The 24,120-nt window shown below is 31.3% G+C and overlaps 2 protein-coding genes and 1 pseudogene across 3 annotated transcripts; 2 read left to right on the forward strand and 1 right to left on the reverse strand.

Annotated features, from left to right (window-relative positions):
• The first annotated feature begins 1,179 nt into the window (after window positions 1-1,179).
• LOC110010366 (protein LIKE EARLY STARVATION, chloroplastic-like) lies at window positions 1,180-2,294 on the forward strand (annotated as a pseudogene). The gene is made up of 3 exons (XR_016320874.1): window positions 1,180-1,185; window positions 1,307-1,497; window positions 1,774-2,294. The product of XR_016320874.1 is annotated as a protein LIKE EARLY STARVATION, chloroplastic-like (transcript).
• A 591-nt stretch (window positions 2,295-2,885) lies between these two features.
• Window positions 2,886-7,743, reverse strand: BRL1 (BRI1 like). Its single transcript, XM_012226468.4, has 2 exons — window positions 7,280-7,743; window positions 2,886-7,159 (listed from the first exon to the last, which is right to left on the reverse strand). Exon 2 carries the CDS (start codon window positions 6,914-6,916, stop codon window positions 3,299-3,301), a length of 3,618 nt encoding a protein of 1,205 aa, XP_012081858.1. The 5' UTR covers window positions 6,917-7,159; window positions 7,280-7,743; the 3' UTR covers window positions 2,886-3,298.
• A 9,747-nt stretch (window positions 7,744-17,490) lies between these two features.
• On the forward strand, window positions 17,491-23,872 carry LOC105641849 (P-loop containing nucleoside triphosphate hydrolases superfamily protein). The gene is made up of 12 exons (XM_012226469.4): window positions 17,491-18,021; window positions 18,270-18,455; window positions 19,544-19,729; window positions 19,936-20,019; window positions 20,426-20,467; window positions 20,701-20,772; window positions 20,892-21,191; window positions 22,407-22,445; window positions 22,540-22,644; window positions 22,853-22,921; window positions 23,008-23,133; window positions 23,531-23,872. Exons 1-12 carry the CDS (start codon window positions 17,581-17,583, stop codon window positions 23,705-23,707), a joined length of 1,827 nt encoding a protein of 608 aa, XP_012081859.1. The 5' UTR covers window positions 17,491-17,580; the 3' UTR covers window positions 23,708-23,872.
• Window positions 23,873-24,120: the final 248 nt, after the last annotated feature.

The raw sequence follows: 24,120 nt of genomic DNA on the forward strand, positions 1-24,120 counted from the left end.
CAGGTTTCTCCATCTGCTTACTGGGCCCTCTTTTATGGGCCCCCCTCTGGAATTTTGTTACTTTGTACTTTTTTTAGTGGCCAAACCAAAAAAAATTTTTCAAACTTTGTTTTTACTTTATTCTGCTAATATGTTGAATTTAAAATTTAGTTATAATAACACCCTAATTAGAAATTGAATCTGTTTTCTCGACTGTTGCGAAACTCGTACATTCCTCCATATTCAACTTAACCCGAGCCATTAGTTAAACTAAAATGCATTGTATCACCATCATCTCCAACTAATTCTAATAATAACAAAAGAGCAAAACTCAATTATATTTTTTGAATCCTACAATTCTCAACACTTAGTACCTTCAAAAGCAAAAGCCCTTTTAACTCGTTTGGACCAAGTAATCGCTGATAATGCACAAAGCTCTCATCCATCTTGCGATGGAGAGTGAGACGAAGGCAGAGAGAGAATTACTTGGCTGACTGTTGCATATAACTGAAAGTGAGCCAGTGCTTGTGCCATTTTTTTATATTTGCTAAAATTTCTCGGAAGCCAGAAGTAGAAATAGGATATTAAATATGTAAGTAAATAATAATTTTAAATGAAAATTTATGTAGCATTTTGAAAAGCATATAGGTGAAGTATTGAACCTATTTTCTTCGATTTAGCAGTTGTTGGGCCAAAAGTTGGATATGGGCCTGATTCAAGCTTCAATTACAAGGCAATGATTTTACGGAATTTGTCTTTTTGTTATTTAAAGAAGAGAGTCTACGTGCCGCCTGCTTTCAGAAAACACGTCTCTTGTCTGTAGTTACCATTTCCCAATCTCTATCCATATCAGGGAAAAACATTTAAACTCCGTTAAACATGGACCAAGCAACAATTGGCATCTTTCACTTTCCTCTAATCACCAGAACATCACCTCCTTTTCTCCTTTTCTAAGAAAATCACATTAAATATTTAAAAATAGTAAAATTTTAACCATCGATTTATTTATTGGTTTGATTGGAGGAGTAAAATCGAATAAAGACGAAGCTCATTTGGGTTCTCTATGAACAGTTTCTTAGTTCTCCATTAAAAATACTGTGATTGCCTTTTCTTGCACTAGTGTTCTTTTTCCTATTATCTTTGCCAAACATTGTTTTTTTTTTGGATCTTAATATTGTAATATTATATTGACCTGTATACATGGCTGTCCTCCGGTTTATTCTTTTAATTTTATAGCTGTAATTTAGAAAAAAAAAAAAATTAACGATGCACGTGTCTGTAAATTCTTAGCTTACATGAATTAGAACTGTATGCTTGATGCTTGCAGGAGTCTGGGCTTGTGCATCTTGAGAAAACCGCAGACAAGTGGGGTGAGAATGGAAAAGGTGATGAGTGGCAAGAGAAATGATGGGAACATTATGATGCCTCTAATCAAGCTGAGAAATGGGCACATAAATGGTGTTCCATTGACCCAACTACAGAGCTTGAAGCTGGCCGTGCTCATGTTTGGCATGAAAGGTATCAAATGTGATAAGATTGGATAAATTTGCACTCTTCTGCTATCGCTGAAAACTTGGTTATTTGATGACTGAAATATCCATTTGCACTCTTCTGCGCTTGTTTAGTTAATGCAACTTCTTGAAAGATTCATCTTTAGAACCTGTCTTTTTTTAATAAACCTTCACATCTACTTCTATATGTGTATGCTCATATGCGGTGCGTGTATATACATATATATACATTCTTCATTCTCGTTTTTGAGAATTTTAATTGATTGCTGCATGCCTATTGTAGGTGGGGTGAGAAGTATGATGGACATGGGGGCACCGTGAAATACAGAGACAAATGGGCTGAGCGATGTGAAGGTGATGGGTGGACTAAATGGGGCGACAAATGGGATGAACATTTTGATCCAAATGCCAATGGTGTCAAGCAAGGGGAGACATGGTGGGAAGGTAAGTATGAAGAGCGATGGAATCGCACTTGGGGTGAGCGCCACAACGGTTCTGGATGGGTTCACAAGTACGGGAAAGCCAGCAGTGGGGAGCACTGGGATACACATGTGGAACAAGAAACTTGGTATGAGAGATTCCCGCACTTCGGTTTCTATCACTGCTATGACAACACACTACGGCTCCGTGAAGTTCAGAGTCAGATGCCATCCGATAGTTATGAATAATAAATTTTGCATTTTCTCAAGTCTTAGTATCTACTGTCTTATTTTGAACTAACAATTTCATGACCAAAACATCTGTACATGTATGTATTCCACTGTTGCAGCTCATGCATAACAAGTGACGAAAAAAATATGAAGATTTATATTTTTTTTCTCAAAAGTATTTTAAGCGGAAAAATTTAATATCATTTTTTTAGTTTTGCTATTCAAAAAAGAACGTAAATAATTTTTTAACTTGTTAAAAAGATAAGTATGAAAGGAAAGTTCTATATATGATCCATAAGAGTATATCGATATTATTATTAATACATTATATTTCCCAAAAAAAAAAAATTACATTAATTAAATTTCTATTAATTTTCTTTTGGTATTGAGAAAAAAATCATTATTGTTTTACTCCAAAGGAATTCTGAATTCTCTGAAGTATATGAAATGAGAATGGACCAGTAGAGCAAGTGACAACAAAATTTCAATATTATTTTCACTTTTTCAATTTTGAGATGAAAAGCACTAGGATTATAATAAACTAACAAATAACAACTTAATTAAAAAAAATTATTAACTTGTTAAACTTAATTAAGCTTCAGCTGAATACCACAGTCCATCTGAGCGTGGAAATTCCATTACCACTTGGTAAATGGCAGCAATGAACTCTTTGCGAAAACAAAACAAAAATGCTAAACCAAAAATAGGAAAAGAAGGAAACAGCAAATAAATTGACAGTGGAAAGTTCAGTAGAACAAAGTGCAAGTGATACAATTATGATTAATTTTAATTCCCAATAATGCTAACACTACAAACTTTACAAAAGACAGTGTCATCACTCCTAAAATTCTGACCTCCTATGAACAACAATAATTGGAAATTTCAAAAAAGAACAAAAGAAAACAAATAGTGGAACATCAGTTAGCAAAACTGTGACAGAAGAAAGAAGCCAATGGCAACAGAAACAAAGTCTTTCCAACTCTTTCAAAGATGAATATGATGATCATAGAAAATATATATTACCCCAATTGTTGAGCAATTGAAAGACATGCCAATTTGTTTTCTCCACCAAATTCCTTGCATCTTTCTTCTGTCTAGTTGAGTGTTCTATTATTTACAGTAGGATGCAACTTTTCATGTTCGATCAAAAGTCGAACATCATGAACTTTGAGATTCTTTCTCTCTGAATTCATCTATAACTCCATCTTTCAGTGACAAACCATCTAAAATATCATTTTCAGAATCAACCTGAAGCTCTTTGAACATGGCCATCACTTGTATCATTGTTGGTCGCTTAAAAGGCCTATCATCAAGGCACTCAAAAGCAATTCTCAGATATTGATGTAATTCAGCTTCAAAAGATTTCTGTGCTGTCAATTCAACATCCAGTATTTCATCACTTCTTTTTTCTCTGTGAAGCTGCTTCGCCCATCCTACAAGGTTATTATCATCCCCAAACTCCGAAGGGTCTATAGGCTTCTTGCCTGAGAGGAGTTCGAGTAGTATCACACCATAGCTATAGACATCCCCTTTCGTCGTGCACCTAAAGCTCTGATAATATTCAGGAGGCACATAGCCTGGAGTTCCCGCAAGGGTGCTTACACTGAGATGTGTGTCAAGAGCATTCACCAATCTTGCCATGCCAAAATCAGAAACTCTAGCCTCGAAATTTTCATCTAGAAGAACATTACTAGACTTCATGTCACGGTGGATGATGTGTGGTATGCAGCTGTGGTGAAGGAATGCAAGACCTCTAGCAGACCCTATTGCAATCTTCTTTCTTGCTGCCCAATCAAGCCTTGAGTACCCTCCTTTGGTCTTGTCATGAAGAACAGACTCCAGACTTCCCCATTTCATGTACTCATAAACAAGCAGTCTCTCTTCTCCAACTTTACAGTAACCAAGCAAAGGAACTAGGTTCCGGTGCTTGATTTTCCCTATAGTTTCCATTTCTGCCATAAATTCTCTGTCTCCTTGACCTGTAACACGAATAAGTTTCTTTATTGCAACAACACAGCCGTCTTTTAGTTGTGCCTTGTAGACCTCTCCAAACCCTCCAGACCCTATCAAGCTGTCAGCGCTAAAACCATTAGTAGCCTCAAGCAGATGGGCAAAGGTCAGCTTACGCAGAGGTTTCTCAAATGTGGCAATGTTAATGCTAAGAGGCTCAGGAACACCTGAAAGTTTCCAGCTGCTGCTACCTGAAGTTGGAAGGCTTTCAATATACTTCTCTCTCTCTTCTTCCTTGTGTTGGTACTTCTTCACTCGGTAAAGAGCTAACGTGAGGCCAAAAATACACAAGACAAAGAATGCAATGCCAATGACCATTCCTGCTGCCACTGACTGCTTCTTTCCCCTAGTATAAGAGCTTGCTGGGCGGTGCCCAGAGCCACAAGGGGCCAGTGGTACCCCACAAAGACCGGAATTGTTTTCATACCTGGATGCTGGGAAAGTTGTTAGCTGACCACCGGAAGGGATTACACCAGAGAGATTGTTGTTAGAGACATCAAGATCACTAAGAAATGAAAGAGTCCCTAAAGATCCTGGTATAAATCCTTGAAGATTATTGTGAGAGAGATCGAGAACTCCAATTTCTTTCAAACCTCCAAAACTATCAGGAATAGTTCCCGTTAAATTGTTATGCCCCAAGTTGAGAACCTGCAAATAGCTCATTAAACCAAAGTTTTCAGGAATAGTTCCTGACAAGGAATTGTAAGCAAGATCAAGATATATCATGCTGCCATTGTTTGCGAATGTGTAAACTGTCTTGCCAGAATAAATTCTTGTCGTTGGACAAGAGTGAACCATAGGGAAATTTTCCAGCCTCTCTGCTCGAATCCCCTCAAATTCAACAAGTCCTCCAGCTCCTCTGCAAGACGTCCCACCTTCATTTCTCACAAAAGCAAACTGCTTTCCTGACACAACGCCTGGAACAATTTGACCAGCTTGCTCTGCGAGCTCAGGTGGGAGGAGGCCAATAAGGTCGTTGCTGTTCAAGTCAAGCCAAATGAGGCTCCGACACTTGCCAAGCTCTGGTGGAATCTGTCCACTAAGCGAATTGTTACCCATTTGGAGTATAGCAAGGTTAGCAAGATTTCCAATACTGGAAGGGATATCTCCAGTAAGCTGGTTGCTAGAAAGTGAAATCCAAATCATATTGGTGCAATTACCAATGGATTGCGGAATGCTTCCATTTATGAGATTGTTGTTGAGAATCAAAGTCTCAAGGTTCCCTCCATTCATGCAAATGCTTTCAGGAATTGGACCTGTGAGGTTATTTGCCCACATAACCAAGTCGGAGAGATTTGGCAAGTTCCAAACCTCTAAAGGAATTGGACCATTCAGATTGTTGAAGCTAAGATCGATTCTCCTCAGGTTTTTACAGCTTCCAAGCTCGGAGGGTACATTCCCGGATAGATAATTACTAGCCAGAAGTAACTTCTGCAATGCAGAGGGGTTCGAGGATGTGCAGAACTTAGAAGGAACACTCCCAGTGAAGGTATTAGAACTAAGGTCAAGAACTTGAAGCTGAGTACAATTTGTAAGAGATAAAGGCACTGGACCGGTAATGTTGTTGAATGGTACATAAAGATATTTCAGATTATGAAGATTACTGACAACAGAAGTGAGAAAATCTCCTGAAAGGAGATTATTGCCAAGGTTTAGGCTCTGCAAAGAAGAAGAACATGATACAAAGTTCGACGGCAAACCTCCAGTAAGTCTATTTCCTGATAGATCCAATTCCTGCAAAGTCCCACAAGCCTGACTCAATTCAGGAGGAATATCCCCAAGGAACTGATTATAAGCTAAATATAACTGCCTCAAATTCTTCAATCCTCCCAACAAAGCACCGGGAATATTCATTTGTAGCTCATTATGAGAAAGGTCAAGAATCTCCAAAACCTCACAGTTACTCAGACTAATAGGAAACCCATTACCAGAAAGTCTATTCTGAGACACATTGAACAAAGTAAGATTACCACAATGCCCAAAATCAAGACTAGAAAAGGTACCAGAGAAGTTATTGTGGGAAAGATCGAGATGCTTGAGTGATGGTGGAGAATTTGCAACAAAACTAGATGGTATCTCCCCAGAGAACAAGTTATATGAAAGGTCTAAAACTGATAGTCTCTTACAAGATAAAGGAATTGTTTCAAGATTGCCAGAGAACTTATTATTAGAGAAATTGAGAAAGTTCAAATTCTGGCAAATAGAGAGACACTGAGCCAAAATCGCAGAATCAGAAATACTATTGCCAGATAAATCAAGCTGCAACAAAGAAGGACCAAACCGGAAAATACCACCAGGAATTGAATTGTGTGACAGATTAACATGAGCCAAATGATTACATGACACAAGAAAGGACTTTCCAGGTAAAGGATCAGAGATATTATTGGAAGACAAGTCAAGCGTTTCCAGAGCACAAACTGATGTGGCAGAAAGATCACCAGCAGAAAACAAATTACCTCTCAGACTAAGAAGCTTCAAAGATGGCAAAGCAGCGATGAGGTCAGGCAGGTGGAGACTGCCAATGAGGCCAGTATTTGTGAGGTTGAGGGCAGTAACATGGCCAGCAGAACAAGAGACACCAAACCAAGAACACGGACTAGAGGAATTAGCAGTCCAGTTGATTAGGATCTTATTTGGATCAGTTTTAATAGAGGATTTTTTGAAAGCCAATAACCCCGCAACTTCATCATTACTGGAAGAAGCCAATTTTAGAAAGAGTAGAAGTACATAACCAAAAATTACCATAATTCTCCATTGTTTCTTCATTTTGTTGTCAGATTTTTTCAACTGGATCCCAATTTGAGCTCAAACAAGCTCTATTTATGATATGAAATTGAATCATAAAATAAATCTTAAATCTTCTTTTTCTCCTCCTCCATTTTTTTCTCTGTATCTTCCATTTAACAGCAGCAACATCATCTTGTTCTCCATATTTTACAATTTGAGATCTGTTCTTCTTCAGGGTTTCATTTCTCCATATTATCTAACCAACCCTTGCTGCCTCAAAACCTAAAATGTCAAAAACAAAATTACTTAGATGCTGTTGGTAATCAAGAAAGATAAAATTCAGAATAATGACAAGAACAAGCAAATGAAACAAAAAGAAAAGAAAAAGAAAAAAGACAGTACCGAGTGTTATTAGGTGATGTAATAGGCAGTTGTGACAAGTTGAGTGCAAGTCCAAGAAACAATAAGAGAAGGCCGTTAAAGAAGACAGAGAGAAAGAGAAAGAGAAAGAGAAAGAATGGATACGATTTGCAGAACTGTCGGCTGTCACTCAAAACTTAGTACTATTCAGACGAATCCACCACCAGTCACACCATCACCAATTATTATATTTTATATATTTTTTTAAAACAAAAAGATATCAGTTCAGATCAGAATTCAGATCAGAGGAGAGTTATTTCTTGGTAGTCATTATATTCCTCCTCCTCCTCCTCCTTCTGGTTCAAAGCTTAGGTAAAGAAGAAGAAAGAGAAAGAGCAAAAATGTCAAGAAGAAAAGGAGAGTCGTGGAAGACCAAGTAAAGTGACATCAAAGAGAGGGAATAGAATAGAATTTTAGAATACTGAAGAGGACAAGTTGAGAGAGAGAGAGAGAGAGAGGCAAGGAAGAGGAAATTGAGGGAGAAATGCCTGCTTCCTAATTTTTTAATTATTTAAATTATTTTTCTTAATTTTCGAGTCCGGTCAAACTTTGGATTTGATTTATTTATTTATTTTATTTATTTTTGTCTTGTTCGAAATGGCACAGCTTGTACGTCTCTCTAATAATCTTATGTCACTTTTTTTTTAATTTAATTTAATTTAATTTTGTTTGTTTATTTTAAATATATTAATAGTAAATAAAAAAATAAAAAATAAAAAGTAGTAATGGATAGGATAATTCTTGTTGAGCCATATTTCTATAAAACTGTAACTCTTTAGCCCAACATTGGCACGAGACACTAACTGAGCTTACAAGCTATTTTTAGTTCTAAAATTTTGATGAAGGCCAAGGGATTCTCCTCCTTCAAGATTTAGACCAGGCCACCACTTTTTTTCTTTTTTACTATATATTACAATTGAAGACTCTATTCGAAAAAATTTTTATTTAACCTTTTTTCATAAATATGGACGAATTGTAGTTTAATCAATGTATTCATTTAATAAATGATAAGAACTCAAGACAAATCTATAATTTTTTATTTAAAATAAATAAATTTTATAAAATTTTGTGAAATTCGTTTACAAATTTATATTTTGTGTTTCATATGTAAAGATTGAAGATTAAAAAATTCACAAATAAAATTCATCTATATAAATGAAGAATAAATGAGTATTTTCTTTTGGATTTTAACTGTAAATTGTAAACCAATAGAGTTTAAACTCTGAATGAAATTGCTCTCTTCGTTTTCGAGCTATTCACTTACGTTATGTGATCAAAGGAAAAATGAGTAAGAAATCTCTTTCCAAACTCGAGCTGAACAAAGTTTAATTGTGCAACTCCATTCATTTACTGTTCTAATTTTTGAAAGTTACTAATTAAAATGGAAATAGTGCAGCATCTGATGTTCGTACAGCACTATCGACAGTGTCGGGCTTCATAACAAGAAATGATATATTCTGATAAAGATAGTCATTCACGTAAATTGCTTTGAATGCATCCTTTTTTATATTTTTTAAATCAATATTTTTATATGGCAGCTAAAAAAGAGTGAAAAAAATTGTACATGTACTTGGAAGCAAAGACCATACATACCGTAAATACGTATCCCAAAACTCTTGCACCAAGAAAAATGGTATTATGTCATGAAGAGTGAAGACAATACCTCAAAAAGTAAATTCAAACCCTAATCCTAATGCAGTTGTTGAGGTTTGGAGTGCCGGACAGGCAATTCATCCTATTAAAAAAAAGAAAATTAAATTAAAAAATATTTAATTATTCTTTCTTCTGACTAATCCATCTTTTAATTAATAAATAAATATGTATTAATAAAATCTTTCATTTTATAAAATTCAAAAAAAAAAAAAAAAAGCTTTCATTTTCCCTTAAGCTTCACTTTTGCTCCAATTGGATGACTAACTTTCTTCCTTGGAATAGTTCTTATGTGTATTTTGGTTTTTTTTTTTTTTTCCACATTAAAGACAAAAATAGTATAAGGAATTCCTTTATGATCACTTTATATTGTATCTACAACCTTTTTTATTTTTTTTTATTAGAAAAATCTTATTTTTCTCAATATCAACAATTTTATTTATTCTTATACTAAAAAAAGAAATTTTTTTTTTTTGAATAGACTAATTAATTTTAGAAATTTAAGGAATTAAAAACACATTGTTTTAATATGCCTTGCCCTTCCCTTATAAAAATTCCAAATGAATAGCATATATATATATATATATATATAAATTCCTGATGGAATGTGTGCTTTTAGGAAATGTTTTTCATTATTATCCATCCATTAAAATAATTCTAGGTCTTTGGGATTTCTATTAAGAGATTTTATAATTAAGAGAAGCTTATCCTTTAACATCACATTGTTTTTATTTTGGAAATTATGGAAATTATTTTTTTATTTTGAATGAAACTAAAATTGACATCAACTTTAAAATTTTTATTAGCATTAAGGAAGAAAATTAAAATATAATCTTTTTTTTTCAAATTTAAATATACGTTTGCTACTAAGCTAAATCCGTAAATGCATCAAAACTCTGAATTTCTAATTCAATTGATTACATAATGTTATTTACTTGATATTCCAATAAAATTAAAAATCCAGACTATTGAACTGTTAATCACATCTCATATCTCTAATATAATGCCACTTCTTCTAAATTAAAAAAAAAAAAAAAAAAAAAAAAAAAAAAAAACACCTTGAGACATGACAATCAAATGTCGAAAACAAAACAACTATGGTTGTATTTGTCAACGGCTTTTTAGTTTTTAGTATTTTTATAACGTTTTGTAAAAATTAACTCATATAACGTTTAGCTTTTAACATTTCACAAAAAAACTAAACGAACAGCTAAGAGCTAACAGTTACTAAAGCAGCTAACAGCTATTAAAACAGTTAATTTTGTCGAAACCTATATTTAGAGTGTCTCATAATTTCTCAACAAACTATTTAATTTAGAAGAACTCAAATATGGGTAAAAGAAAGAAATGGAAGGGCTAAACAATTGATGTAGGATAGACCCAAAAAATGAAAGGCCAAGGGTAATGAATTTGTTTAGGTCAATGCTATTAAACAATATGGGCAGCATATAAGCATGCTTGTCAATCTTACATCATGATATTGAAATCACAATTAAAATATATTACTATTATTAGTAATCAAGTCTTGAAATAAAAAAAATAATTAAAATTGAGATCTTTCATATCTCCATATTATGAAAAAAATATAAGGATTTTCAGGAAAAAAATAAATTAAAAAATTAACCCTATTATTATTAAGTATATTTTTTAAAAATATATAAAATTTAAATTAGGCTTAATTTTTATAAGATGAAGGTAATATTAATCAAAGGGATAATATCCAAATTAATTTCTGAACTTAATATATGAAATTATTAATTAGGTTTTAATTTCAACATTATAAAAACTAAATTTTTAGTTTTGAGATATAATTGTAAAATTTTAATTAGAGAAACAAAATTTCGAATAAATTTGATCATTAAAAAAAAAACAATTGAAAAAAAATGGTGGTGGGTTGGTTGGGACTGGGAGTAAATAGAAGTAAAATAATAATAATAATAATAATAATAATAAAGGAAATGTGAAACACAATTTTTTAAAAGAGGGTGAAAACGGCACGGGGCGCGGGACGTGGGGCAGTGTGAATGTAATTTTTTGTTTTGGATGTATTTGCAATTTTAAAATTGTAGATATTATTAAATATTTAAATAAAAATAAAAAGTGGGGAAGCATTTTGTCAGTATGCACTGCACACGAGCGCATCCTATTCTCAATCACCCAATCCTTCTCTAGATTCCCATTTTGTTGCTTTGTAGACAACATTGTATTTTTAAACTGTGATAGTCGTGGATGACCGAACGGTGAAGGATGGCTGGTGGTGGCGACGGATCACCATTTGTAGTGGTTATTAGTAAATTATGAATTAAAAATATACATTTATAAAATTATAAAATATTTATTAATGTCTGAAAAATATTATTCTCTGTTGAAAATGAAAATTAGTTTTATTAGGAAAATATTTTGCATTGACTAACTTTTTTTTAGCAACCTAAACATCAACAAAATCTAGAGAATGTTTTTCAGACAAATTTTTTTTTTTTTTTTGGATATGATAGAGTCTAAATAACAAAAAAATGATATTAGATTATATGAAATTAAAATTTTCATTTTAAATAGATATATATTTATGTTATAGTTTTTTTTCTCTTCTCTTTCTCTTTCGAAGCTGAATTACTAGTAATTTTTAAAGCCGTTCAATTGTTTAACCAATGCGAGAACTTTTCCTTGCCATTCATAGTTGAATCAAATTTTAGAAAAGTCATTTGTTAGATCTCACCACAGATAAGCGGTCATTGTAATGGTAAAATCGTTTTAATAAATTACTTGAATAAATTAAAATTTTTTAATTTATTTATTATAATAAAATAGATTTACTCGCTGATAAAAAATACTCTTTTCTTTAGTGATTTTTGTTTTTTTTTTTTAAAAAACAACTTTTTTTTAGTGATTTAAATCACCTTTTCTCTCGTAACCATATATATATAAAAGAAATTTTGAACATGAAAATATATCTATTAATTCACTAATCATTCTATATTTTTAATATTCAATAATTATGAAATTCTTATAATATATTTATATTTTTAAAATAAAAACAACTTCACCACATCTTAATATTAAAAAATTAAAATTGAATTGTGCCATAAAAGTTAAAAACAGAGTCTTATAATATGTTATATATAAACAAAATTACAATATGATACTAAGTCCTGACAAAAACTATACAGGTACCACATCATTTTCACAGCTCCAAGCAATATATATATATATATATATATATATATATATATATATATATATATATATACATCCTTTGTGCAATCATTAAATAAAATACTGTTTTATGACAAGCAAACAGCGGAATAATCGCAAAGAAACCAGGCTAATTTGTGGACCGTCGCCTTTATTTTATTATTTTTTTATTACATGATACGAAATGAAAATATAATTATTATAAAGTGTTTTTTCGTTGCCCCACTCCACCATCCTTTCTCTTGTTCGGTGAAGAGGAAATACAAATACTTTCACCTTTTCTTATTTAAATAATATTCATCAAATTAATAATAATTTTTATAATTTTTATATTTTCTACGAGATGTGATAAGATTAATAAGACTATAACTGGTTAACACTTATTTTTTTTATTTTTTATTATAATAATTATGATTTTTATTTAATCGAGTGGATGTGACCGTTAAATTAAAAGCGTAAGTCAATAGATGACATGTCAATATTAATTGAGAAATTTTCTAGCAATTCATGAAAAAAGAAAAACTTAATCCTTATCTCTTATTTGGATTGTGAAATTCATTTATAAATCTAAATTTTTATATTTGGTACAAAGAATTAAATTTTTGTGAATTCAGTTTTATATATTTAAATATAACGAAACCAAATTCTATAAAAATAGATTTTTAAAATAAAACTTCACAAAATTAAACAATAAAAAGCTTTATAGTAAATTTTTATCATTCTAAAATTATTATGCCAAAAATATTTTAGGTGATAAAAATAAATAAATTTTTTATTTTAAATTTATTTTAAACATGAAAAGACATTTATAAATGAATTATAGATACAATTTAATTTGTAAATTAATCTCACATTTTAAATTCGTTTATAATAAAGAAGCGAGTATTAAGAGTTGGATTTATAAAAAAATATTGACAGAAAGAAACAACTATAAATTCTAAAATAAAATTAATTAATCTCATTTTAAAAAATGAGCATAATTGATTTGTCTCTTAAGTTTTTTTTATCTTATTTTAATTAATATATTTTTTTTACAATATTTTATCACCAATCAAACATGTCCTTAGTAAAGCGGCCAAGGGATTTAAAATCAGAGAAGACTTCCTTCTCGGAGTGGGTCCCGACGTCCTTTTCTTCCGTCGCACGAGGGCTTGGGTATCAATTGTTCAAGTACTAATATGTAATATCCATTCGTGTGCTATTTCCTTGACTTTTTTTTTTTTTTTTTAATTTTAAATTTTAGTAAGGAAGGTGTTATTGTCATTTGTCAAATATCTAAATGTGGATTGAGTTGTCACATTAGCCATACTGCACTTATGACATGTTTCAATGCGTGATAACTCATATAATTCAAATTTTGAATATGATTCAAAAAAAAAAAAAAATTGAATTTCTATCCATGTGGCGAATATATGCCACCGAATATTAATTCAATAAAATAAATATTTTATCGTTGTATTTTATCGAAATACATTATTTCACCTTTGCAATTTTATAAATACTTTTTGGCTATGTTACAATGTTAATTTTTCTGTCAATCTGTTGTACTTTTTGTGCTAAATGCTAAAATACTTTTAAAAAAAATAAGGATAGCTTAATTAATTTTAAAAAAAATACATTAAGAAAATAATAAGTTATTGATGAAGAAAAATAAAAAAATTGATAAAAAAATAATAGATCGAGGCAAAAGATAAAAATAAAACTATGTATTTTTAAAAATGGAACAACAATATTGTATATTATGCAAAATATAAAAATAAAATTGTAATTTTTCCTATTTATATTTTGACATTTCCAATTAAAATATATATATAAAAATAACTTTCAAGTGTTATTACAAATTTCTCGGTCTCATTAACTATCCAACTATTTAAGATTTTCTAGTGAGTGAATTCGAATTTCAAATTTTTTAAATTTTAAATGGATCAAAGTATTGCATTAGAAATGAACATATAAAAAAGCATAATTTAGTCATAGTTTAATATTCTTGGGATATCTACGTTTAAAATGAAAAAAAAAAAAATTAACCCGATAGTTTTTTTCATATGCTCAGTCTACGTGAGATTATTTAAAATTTTAATTGCAAATAATGTGCAAAGATTGATTTGTGATATAACTTTACTAAGAATGAAAGAAAAATTGATTCCAATAGTTTCATTGTTTAAAGATTATCCTTATAGCTATTGAATTTTAACTCTATAATTAAATGTTTATCATTAGTGATGCATATATTTAGAACTTAATAATCATATTGTTTTAATAAACCTTTAATATACCAACAATAATGAAAAAGAGTCATTGTTTTTTATGAGTTTTTTTATATAATTTTCTAAAAAATATTTTCATATATTTTTTGAGTATGCGACTAATCTTATTTCTTTAATATAATTGTTGTTCTGCAAATATACTTCTTATTTTGCAAAGATCGTCCACTGAATTCAAATATACATTACTATTTGAATTACATATAGATTTTATGGGTTTTTTACTTTTTAATTTATCAATTGAGTAATTTCACAGAACCATTTATACATATAATATTAAATTTCCCCTGAGTATATTCACATAAAGCTTAAAAAATTTATGAACGAGGAAAATACTCATTTTACGTTAAATTAAATCATAATTAATAAAATAGGATCAAAATTTAACATTTTGACAAGTAGAAGTTGTTCATGATGCTTGTTTGAAAGGAACAAGATAACCCATCCATAATAGAGTTTGATTTGAAGTAAAAGGCAATTCTGAATTGTTTGTTTGTGTTTGAAAATTTGAAAATTTTCCTTTCAAAAGGAAAAAAAAAAAAGAAAGAAATTTGAAAATTTTGAAAGGAGGAGTGTAACAAAAGAGAAGAGAGAGGTCCCTGTCTGGCTTCGGTCCAGCTAGACAGGTGGGACCCTTCCCGAAATATTTGACTTTAATAGGGCTATTGCGTTTACAAGTGGGAAAATTCTTATGAAACGTGTCCTCCAACTCTTCCTGTGTTAGTTGGAATTGGTTAGCTTAAAATAGACGTTTTTCTTTTTCTTTTTTCTTTTTATATTTGTTTTATATTACCTTCTTCCTTCTATGTGATTTCTATAAATACATAACAGCAAGTTGTTAATTACATATTTATAGATAACAACTTGAAGATTGGGCCGAAAGAAGTATATTGCATTTCTGAGTAAACTTTTTATTTGTAAGATTAGAAGATGGAAATCTGAATTGCAATTGTAAAAAAAAAAAAAAAAATGTAATATTACGTGGATTTGATTGATATAAAAAATAAAATTTAATTTGATTGTTAGCTATTATCCTTTTTATTTTTAATAACTCTGTTTATAAACTCTATTAATTTTGCTAAAATCATATTTGAATTTCATCAACTTTTATGAAATTATCCTATAGTATTTTAACATTTATTTTAATACACGAAAGTTTCAATGAATTGGAATAACGTTGCGGGCTACACAGCAAAAGTAGTCGTTCCCTTCGAATAATTTCACTAAATTGGTGATATTTTTTGTGACGCAGATGACTTAAATTCAAAACTTTCCGCTCTCTACATTTTTTATAAGAGATAAGAATAGTAACTAAGACCATACTTGATTAACACAGTATTTAACATTTAAAAATTAATTGATGAATCATGATGATGATACTACTTGATTACAATGAAAAAGAAAAGAAAAGTTAAATTCATTTGAAAATGAGATTTTTAGTAGTTTGAGAAGCAATAAATACTATTATTCTAATAATTATTGTAAAAAGAAAAGTAAATCCATTTAGTTGATTGCATACTCCATTACCCATTTTGCCTTTTCTTTACTGTTATAGTCTTTAGTGATGAACTTTCCTAATCTAATCTAATCTAATATTTTGTGGGATCAATTAGGTTTTGATTTATTACCTCTACATGTAATAATGGGAGTGGGAAAGTAATATTTATCAAATAATAATAATAATAATAATAATAAAGACTTAAATAGTGGAACCCATCTTTGGGGTGGGCCTAAGCAAAATCTTTTTTCTCATTAGACCTACCAACCCAAATTAGGGGATTTGCTTTTCTTTTTTTCTTTGCTTTTCTTTTTTTTTTTGTTACAAGTCTTTTGTTTTGACATTAGGGAACCGACCAAATTATTAGTGAAAGCAATTGCAATATAAACCATCAATTATCCTTTCATGGACTTTCCATTATTTGAAAATGTGTATAAAAATAAAAAAAATAAAAAAACATCATTTGTTGTTCCAACATCATAGGGATTTAGTGGGCTCATAAGCTAAAGTCCAAAACACTACAAAATAAGGGCACTTTCTAAAGATCCAATAGATAACTGAATTGGGCTACAAAATGGTGGTGGGCCAAACATCCATGAGTAAGGAATGTCCTGTTCGGAAAATAATAAATTAATATGTAAAATATGATTTTATCAAATAAATAAAATTCTTTTTGAAATATTTTCACTCATAACCCTTTATTTTTCACCTATCACATCATTATATTACTAATTATTACATAATTAACTTTTATTTTTTAATTAATAGACAAAATATCTCACTTCATTATTAATAATAATTTTACACGTTGTAACATATTGAATTTCAAATACGTGATTCATATAAATTTAAAGATAATATAAATATTTTTAAAATATTAGTAATTATTCACATAATATATATATATATATATATATTTAAATTATAATATATTTCTAATTAAATAAAATATTTTTCTTTTCTAATTGCATATTGTTACAATAATATATTACTAAAGAATTTTTTTTTTAATTTTCAAATTAGATTCAAATGTTATTTATTATGCAATTGTTTTTATATTAGCATTTTATTATCCAATTATTCGTGTTTAGGCACACTGTTTATATCATATATTTTTGATTTATATATTCATTTTTTTTATCAATTATTAAGATTCTAAAAGTAACACAAATTATTGTCTTTGATTATAAATAAATCAAACCTGATTTTATTAGGTGTTTGATTATATATATATATATATATATATATATATCCTTGTTTAATATTTGTTCTTTATTTTAATATAAATAATTAATTTTTTATAATAATATATTATTTTTATCTAATGAATTTCAAATACCGACAGTTATAGGCAAAGAAATAGTTTTTTCTGATTAATATTATTAAATTATCAGTTAAATTTGTATTTTTTAATAAAATTTAATTAATTAAATAAAAAATTTGTTAAAAATAATAAATTATCATTTTATTTTTTAGCCAACTAAAAAAAAGGGTCATTATCAAATTTAATCCTGTCGATTTTTTTTAACGCCAATGTTCGATATTATAGAATTATAGAAAATAGATAAATATATAAGCAACAAACCCTAAACCCTAAAATATGGAAGCGTAACTTAAAGCAACAGTTATCTAATCATCTTCTCCACTTCCTTTGGCCAAAGCCCTAGGTCGCAGTCGCCATGGCCGTAATAGAGAAGGAAAAGAAGCCACATGCTTCTCAGGATGAAGAAAATAAGAAGAATAGGAAGCGAAAGCGAAACCGAGCGAACAAAGCTCGAGTCACAGAAGAACCAGAGGAAAATCAAATTGAAGAAGAAGAAGTTGAAAATGAAGACGAGGAGGAGAGAGAAATCGAGAGTGTGAAATTAAAGAAGAAAGAGAAGAAGAAAAAGAAGAATAAGAAGGTGGAGAATGAGGTGAAGAACAGTGAGGAGCAGAGTGCTGAGGAAGAGTTGGATGAAGAAGACACGAAGAAGGAAGAAGCGGAGGGAAATGACAAGGAGGAGAAGAAGGTGAAGAGCGGGAGTGGCATTATGAGTACAGAGTCCTTCGAATCTTTAGGATTATCTGAGCCCACCTTCAAGGCTATTCAGGAGATGGGATTTCAGTATCTAACTCAGGTATTTTTATTCAGAGTTTTTTATTTTTTTTCGTGTGCGCGCTAAAAGTAAGATTCATGGAAATTATAAGTTTTCTGTTATTTCCAAGAAAAATTCTGAAAGAAATGAAAGAAATTTTAATAAAAAACAGATGGTGTGAAACTAAAAACAGACGAATGGTAATTGCTTGCAACAATGGAGGATTATCTATCAAATTATATTATCATATTTTTCTATTTCTTTTTCATTCATGCCATCTACTTACGCAGATTCAAGCTAGAGCTATTCCGCCCCTTCTAATTGGCAAAGATGTTCTTGGTGCTGCAAGGACTGGTTCTGGGAAAACACTTGCTTTCTTAATACCAGCTGTGGAGTTGTTATATAATGTTCGTTTCACCCCTCGCAATGGAACAGGCGTTGTTGTCATTTGCCCTACAAGAGAACTTGCCATACAGGTGAAGTTATCGTTATAACCTCATGGCATGCTGATTTTTGCATCTTTTGGCCAATAGTTTTAGCCAATGCTACATAATAACCTATCAGCTAGAATGTCTGTAAATAATCTCTAAGCAAGTAGTGGAATTACTCGTATTGAATGATATTTGCTGCTGTTTGTTTTTTTTTTTTTTTTTCATTTTGTTCTGTAAAAGTGAAATCAAATGATTTGGGCTATCTTGCTTCTTGATATTTGAATTTCTTGTGTTTTTAAAATTTAAAATCTACTTCTAAGTTGTGGCATCTTTGTGAACCCTGTTATACTGCCAAATTAGTCATTCGCTACTTAGAAAGATGGATCCCAAGTGTTTGGTGGTCTTAACGTCAAAGCAATGGTTGACTATTGTACTCTATAGTGATATCTGGTCTTCTTCCTATTCAGAAGCTGTAGGATTTTCCATCTTATCGAATAATTTTAAACCTTGATTAGTCTGCACCATAAATTATGTGATTGGTTGATTTTTCCTTGCAATTTGATGATATTTAAATTTTTTTTTAATTTATTAATTTATTCATCTTAATCATAGCCTGAGAAGAAGGTGATGTGACTTTGCATTGGCTGCATCTATAGGTTATAAATTTACTTGTTACTCATAATTAGAAGTAAAAGAAAGAACAAGTTTTAGCATTTTCCCAAGAAATGGAGCTTTGGCCCAGGTAGAATGGACTCAGATCAAATGGAATTAGTAGTGAAGAAATAGCTGCAAATACCACAGCCATGTAGGCACGCTTGGCACCATGAAAATGTCCATGCTCAAACTTGCCGTAAAAAATTACACATAAAGGAAATGTATTTTCTGCTTAATATTTCTATATGTGTATTAATAAGTCTATCTATCAATATATTATCTTCTGCTATGCAATCTTTTTAATCTTTCAGTTTTCTTGATTCATCCTTCAAGAGTACTTATTTCATAAACAGTCAATGATTAGAGAAGCTTAGTCCCATTGTTGAGACTATAGCTGTTAAATATTATGGTTTCGTATGCTGCCTTGGCTGTTTTAACTCCTACATTCATCTGCCTATTTCAACATTCAAATGATTCAGACTCATGCTGTGGCCAAGGACCTTCTCAAATACCACTCGCAGACACTTGGCTTGGTTATTGGGGGTTCTGCTAGAAAAGGAGAAGCAGAACGTATTGTTAAAGGGGTAAATTTATTGGTTGCAACCCCTGGTCGTCTTCTTGATCATCTTCAAAATACGAAGGGTTTTATATATAAGAATTTGAAGGTAATGTATAGATATATTCTTTAATCTTTGTGATTGTACACACATACACACACAGACCCTCTCCTTCTCTCTCTCTCTCTAAAAACTAGGGTTTTATACATATTTCCAAAATCCGAAGTGTTTATATACTTTTTCTCAGAAAATAAAAAAAATTGTTTGCAGTACATGCTATGTTCTGATTTATTCAAAAAAATTCCAACTTGTAGTGCCTCATGATCGATGAAGCAGATAGGATACTGGAGGCGAACTTTGAGGAAGAAATGAAACAAATCATCAAGCTTCTACCGAAGGTAAGTTAATTAGAAACACCACATCATTTGCTGAGAACGTCCTCATAAAGCATGGTGTAAATACAACTGTGTCAAACAGGCTTATGATTTCTGTCTTGGTAGTAGTGATAACAGCAACGGTTAACTAAGCTTTTCAAGTGCTGTAATAATTACTTTTGTTGCTACATTGACCTCGTTGACTCAATTTTTGACTTCATTTTATCAATGGCAACAGAGGTTCGTGGATTGTTTTAAAAATATTTCTCGATTGTTGTCACTAGCTGAAAATGGGTTTTGACTGATAACACAATGCCTAGATTGGCAATAGTTTCTTGCTTTCAGTAGTTGCAATCATGTAGTACTTTAGTTTTGTATTAGGTACCATTAATTTTTTTTTCACCTAATCGGTTTTCTAATTAATGTGCAGAATAGACAAACTGCTTTATTTTCGGCAACTCAAACTAAGAAGGTTTGTGTTCAGACTGCAGAATCTTTCATTGTGTTCAGATTTATTTTCTATATCGGTTCACCTAGTCATGTTTATCTGTTAGATATATCAGTTCTCTCTCTATGTATAATTCAATAAGTCGGTATTCAACAGAAACAGCCTTTCTGCTTTTCTAAAGTGAAATTTGAAGTTCATTGTTTCCTTTTTGACTGTGCTGAGGGCTGATACTGTTTCTTTTTCTAATTAACTTCCAGGTCGAGGATCTTGCCCGCTTATCGTTTCAGACAACGCCCATCTATATTGATGTGGATGATGGAAGAACTAAGGTGGATATGTTATTGGCTATTTGGTTTCTTAGTCTGTGATGAATTCTGGCCCTATATATACATGTTTGCATGCACAAAAAGATCTGTGCCTTTAATCTATCAGATGTTGGGCATTGTAGGTCACAAATGAAGGTTTGCAGCAGGGCTATTGTGTAGTGCCTAGTTCCAAGAGATTTATTCTTCTCTACTCTTTTCTAAAGAGGAACTTATCGAAGAAAGTAATGGTCTTCTTCTCTTCATGTAACTCCGTAAAATTCCATTCCGAACTTCTCAGATACATTCAGGTCGAATGTTTTGACATCCATGGGAAGCAAAAGCAACAAAAACGAACCTCTACCTTTTTTGATTTCTGCAAAGCAGAGAAGGGGATATTGCTATGTACTGATGTAGCAGCACGTGGACTTGATATTCCTGCTGTGGTATGTATCTTGTGACTTGTTTGTTTGGTCGTGATTAATATGTTTTAATTCCTTCTCTTGTAATTGTTATAACAATAACCTCAATATATTGCCCGGACCCCATCCCAAACCACCACCCCCCCCCCCCCCCCCCCCCGCGGCACCACAAAAAAAAAAAGGATTGGCATTGGCAATTTTATTGTGTTCTTTTTTGTGCGATTGTTTTTTGTTTAGAATGTTATGTATTTGCATTCATGCAACATGTGCGCACCCGTTGTAGAAGCCAAACTGGTTCCTCTGTAGAAAAGCTCAGCATTAAAGAATGATAACATTGATTTATGTATTTGAACTTGTTTGCAAACTTTTGTTTCTTAAATTGTGGAGACATTTGATAATAATAAGGAATCCAATGCAGAAGTTCATAATGCTGATATAAATTAATGAAATTAGAGCCTCATGGTGGGAATATATGAAGTTTGATGGAATAGAAATTTAATGGCATGGTGAAGAAATATAAACCACTACATTGCATTACTGTCTATCAAATTCTTGCAATGAATATGGTTGTTTAGTGTGAAGTGAAATGGTGTGTTTCAATTAACCCCCCTAGTTCATTCTAACTGGAGCTGCAGACGTGGGTCCCACTTTAATGGGGTGTGATTATAACAAAAGCTGTTAATCCTGGAGCCTGATTTTGAAGTTGGGATGCAATTATAACGAAAACTGATAGTTGGGTTGCCTGGGGTTTAAGGTGGATTTGGGGTACAATCATAACAAACCCCAATGTTAGGAGTATTTTAAATGGTTTACTATATATATATATATATATGTGTGGTTATTTTCAATTAGAGATGGCTAGATTGGGATTGTTCCAGCAGCTTTTTGGAATGCTGGGGAATCATCTTCCTTTAAATTTTGAAAGTGTGTTCAGGTAAAGGCTAGCTTTAGCCCTTCTATCCAAGGGAAATGTTTATTCTGGTGTTAGCTACTCTAATTAAGAAAGAACTGGAATCATAGGCTGTTCTAACATTTTGTTATCCATTTAGCTGAAGAAAGATTGGTGGAAGATAAGGTTTGTGTTTAACCATCATAGGACCTCACCAAGAAAACTAGTTTTTAATTAGTCTCTGTTAGAAGTAGAAGCATACCTTGGAAATCTTTTTTTTTTTTTTTTTTTTTTTTTTTTTTCCAGTTTGTTAATGTTAATGACCTTTTGTTTTTCTTCCTTTCTTGTAGGACTGGATAGTGCAGTATGATCCTCCTGATGAACCCAAGGTTCCTACGTGATCTTTCCTGGTTAACATGTTTTAAGTTTTTGTCTAGCTTGTTATTTTCATTAACATATAGATTGGAAATTTATAACTTTCAGGAGTACATTCATAGGGTTGGTCGTACAGCCCGTGGAGAAGGAGGAAAAGGAAATGCTCTGCTTTTTCTGATTCCAGAAGAGTTGCAATTTCTGCGTTATCTGAAGGTATGGTAAATATTAACAGGGTTTAAATGCAATATAGACTTATTTTCGAATCATTAGGACCATAGTCCTTTCTCTGGGGTTTGTCGCATGAATGAAGAACTAGCTACCATGAATTCTGGTGATTACTAAATGGAAAAGAAAAATAATTAAAGGGTAAAGTTTACTATTATAATTGCTCGTTTTTATTCTAACTTCATATGTACTTCAGGCTGCAAAAGTCCCTGTTAAAGAATATGAATTTGATGATAAGAAGCTAGCAAATGTTCAGTCTCATCTGGTATGCTCTTGTTTTCCTTGGTACATTTTATTTTTCCTAGTAACTGAAGTGGAAAGAAGTTTAGACTGGCTATTCTATTGGTGCAGGAAAAGTTGGTCAGTAACAATTATTATTTGAATAAGTCTGCTAAAGATGCATATAGATCCTACATATTGGCCTACAATTCACACTCTATGAAAGACATATTTAATGTCCATCGCCTTGATCTGCAGGTATCATCTTTATTCCTTTCATTCTTAATCTGAAGGAAATGATGTTTGAGAATGAATTTTGGTTAAAGTGGTATATTTCGATTCAGAGTAGGGAAGAAAATTTTGCTAGGAACCACATATTGTAAGGGAGTCTTTTCCTTTCCTTCTGAAATCTTAATGTAATCTCATCATTTTTGTTAGTTCTCACCAAATATGAAGTACGGACACTTCAATCTTGAATGCATACCGTATCAGATACTGCTCCCAACACATCAATATGACATGAAACGACTTGCTTCCAGTACCTGGGTCATGTCCTTTTTGTTTTTCTAAACAGCAGCTCAAGCAGAAATGCCAAACATACGGTATATGCCTTTTGTGACAAGACTGATGGTTTAATATTGTTGGAATTTGGCAGGCGGTTGCATCTTCATTTTGCTTTTCTTGTCCACCAAAGGTGAATCTGAACATTGACAGCAGTGCCTCCAAATTTAGAAAGAAGGCACATAAAGGAAGTCGAAATGGATTTAGCGAGAGCAACCCTTATGGAAGGCAGAGGGATGAAGAAGATAAACGACAATTCGTAAGACATTAGCAGGAGGTATCTCAGCAAGCCACATTAATGTACCTTGATAAACTGTAATTTAGCAGTACCATGGGCATAGTGGTCCTCCACAAAAATTTTGTTTGCTTGTTTGTTGTGATCTGCTCTGATGTTGATTATACAATCATTCATAGCATAATTCAAAATTTTTTAATATTTTGTTTTTTGCACTGATAAATTTTATCGACCTTATTAATGCGCCTATAAATTTTATTTATCTCTTTGAACTTGCCATACATATTCAATTAAGTTAAATAAGTTATTGAATGAATTTGGATAGCTGATAGCTAATTTTTTAGCATGAAATTGGACTTAATTGAACTTGAATTGAAAGATCAATTGTCCATTTCAAATTTATTCAAAAGTCGTTCTGGATCTCATAGGATATTTTTCAAAAGTTCAAA

Source organism: Jatropha curcas, chromosome 5 (assembly GCF_041381405.1).
Source record: "Jatropha curcas cultivar XTBG-Jc1 chromosome 5, XTBG_Jcur_1.0, whole genome shotgun sequence".
Classification (NCBI taxonomy): Eukaryota; Viridiplantae; Streptophyta; class Magnoliopsida; order Malpighiales; family Euphorbiaceae; genus Jatropha; species Jatropha curcas.

Bases quoted from the DNA above. Each gene is read 5' to 3' on its own strand.
- BRL1 (XM_012226468.4), bottom strand. From the start codon at position 6,916: ATGAAGAAACAATGGAGAATTATGGTAATTTTTGGTTATGTACTTCTA.
- LOC105641849 (XM_012226469.4), top strand. From the start codon at position 17,581: ATGGCCGTAATAGAGAAGGAAAAGAAGCCACATGCTTCTCAGGATGAA. The intron at 20,773-20,891 runs GTGGATATGTTA...TGGGCATTGTAG, and splicing joins TGGATGATGGAAGAACTAAG to GTCACAAATGAAGGTTTGCA. The intron at 23,134-23,530 runs GTATCATCTTTA...GGAATTTGGCAG, and splicing joins TCCATCGCCTTGATCTGCAG to GCGGTTGCATCTTCATTTTG.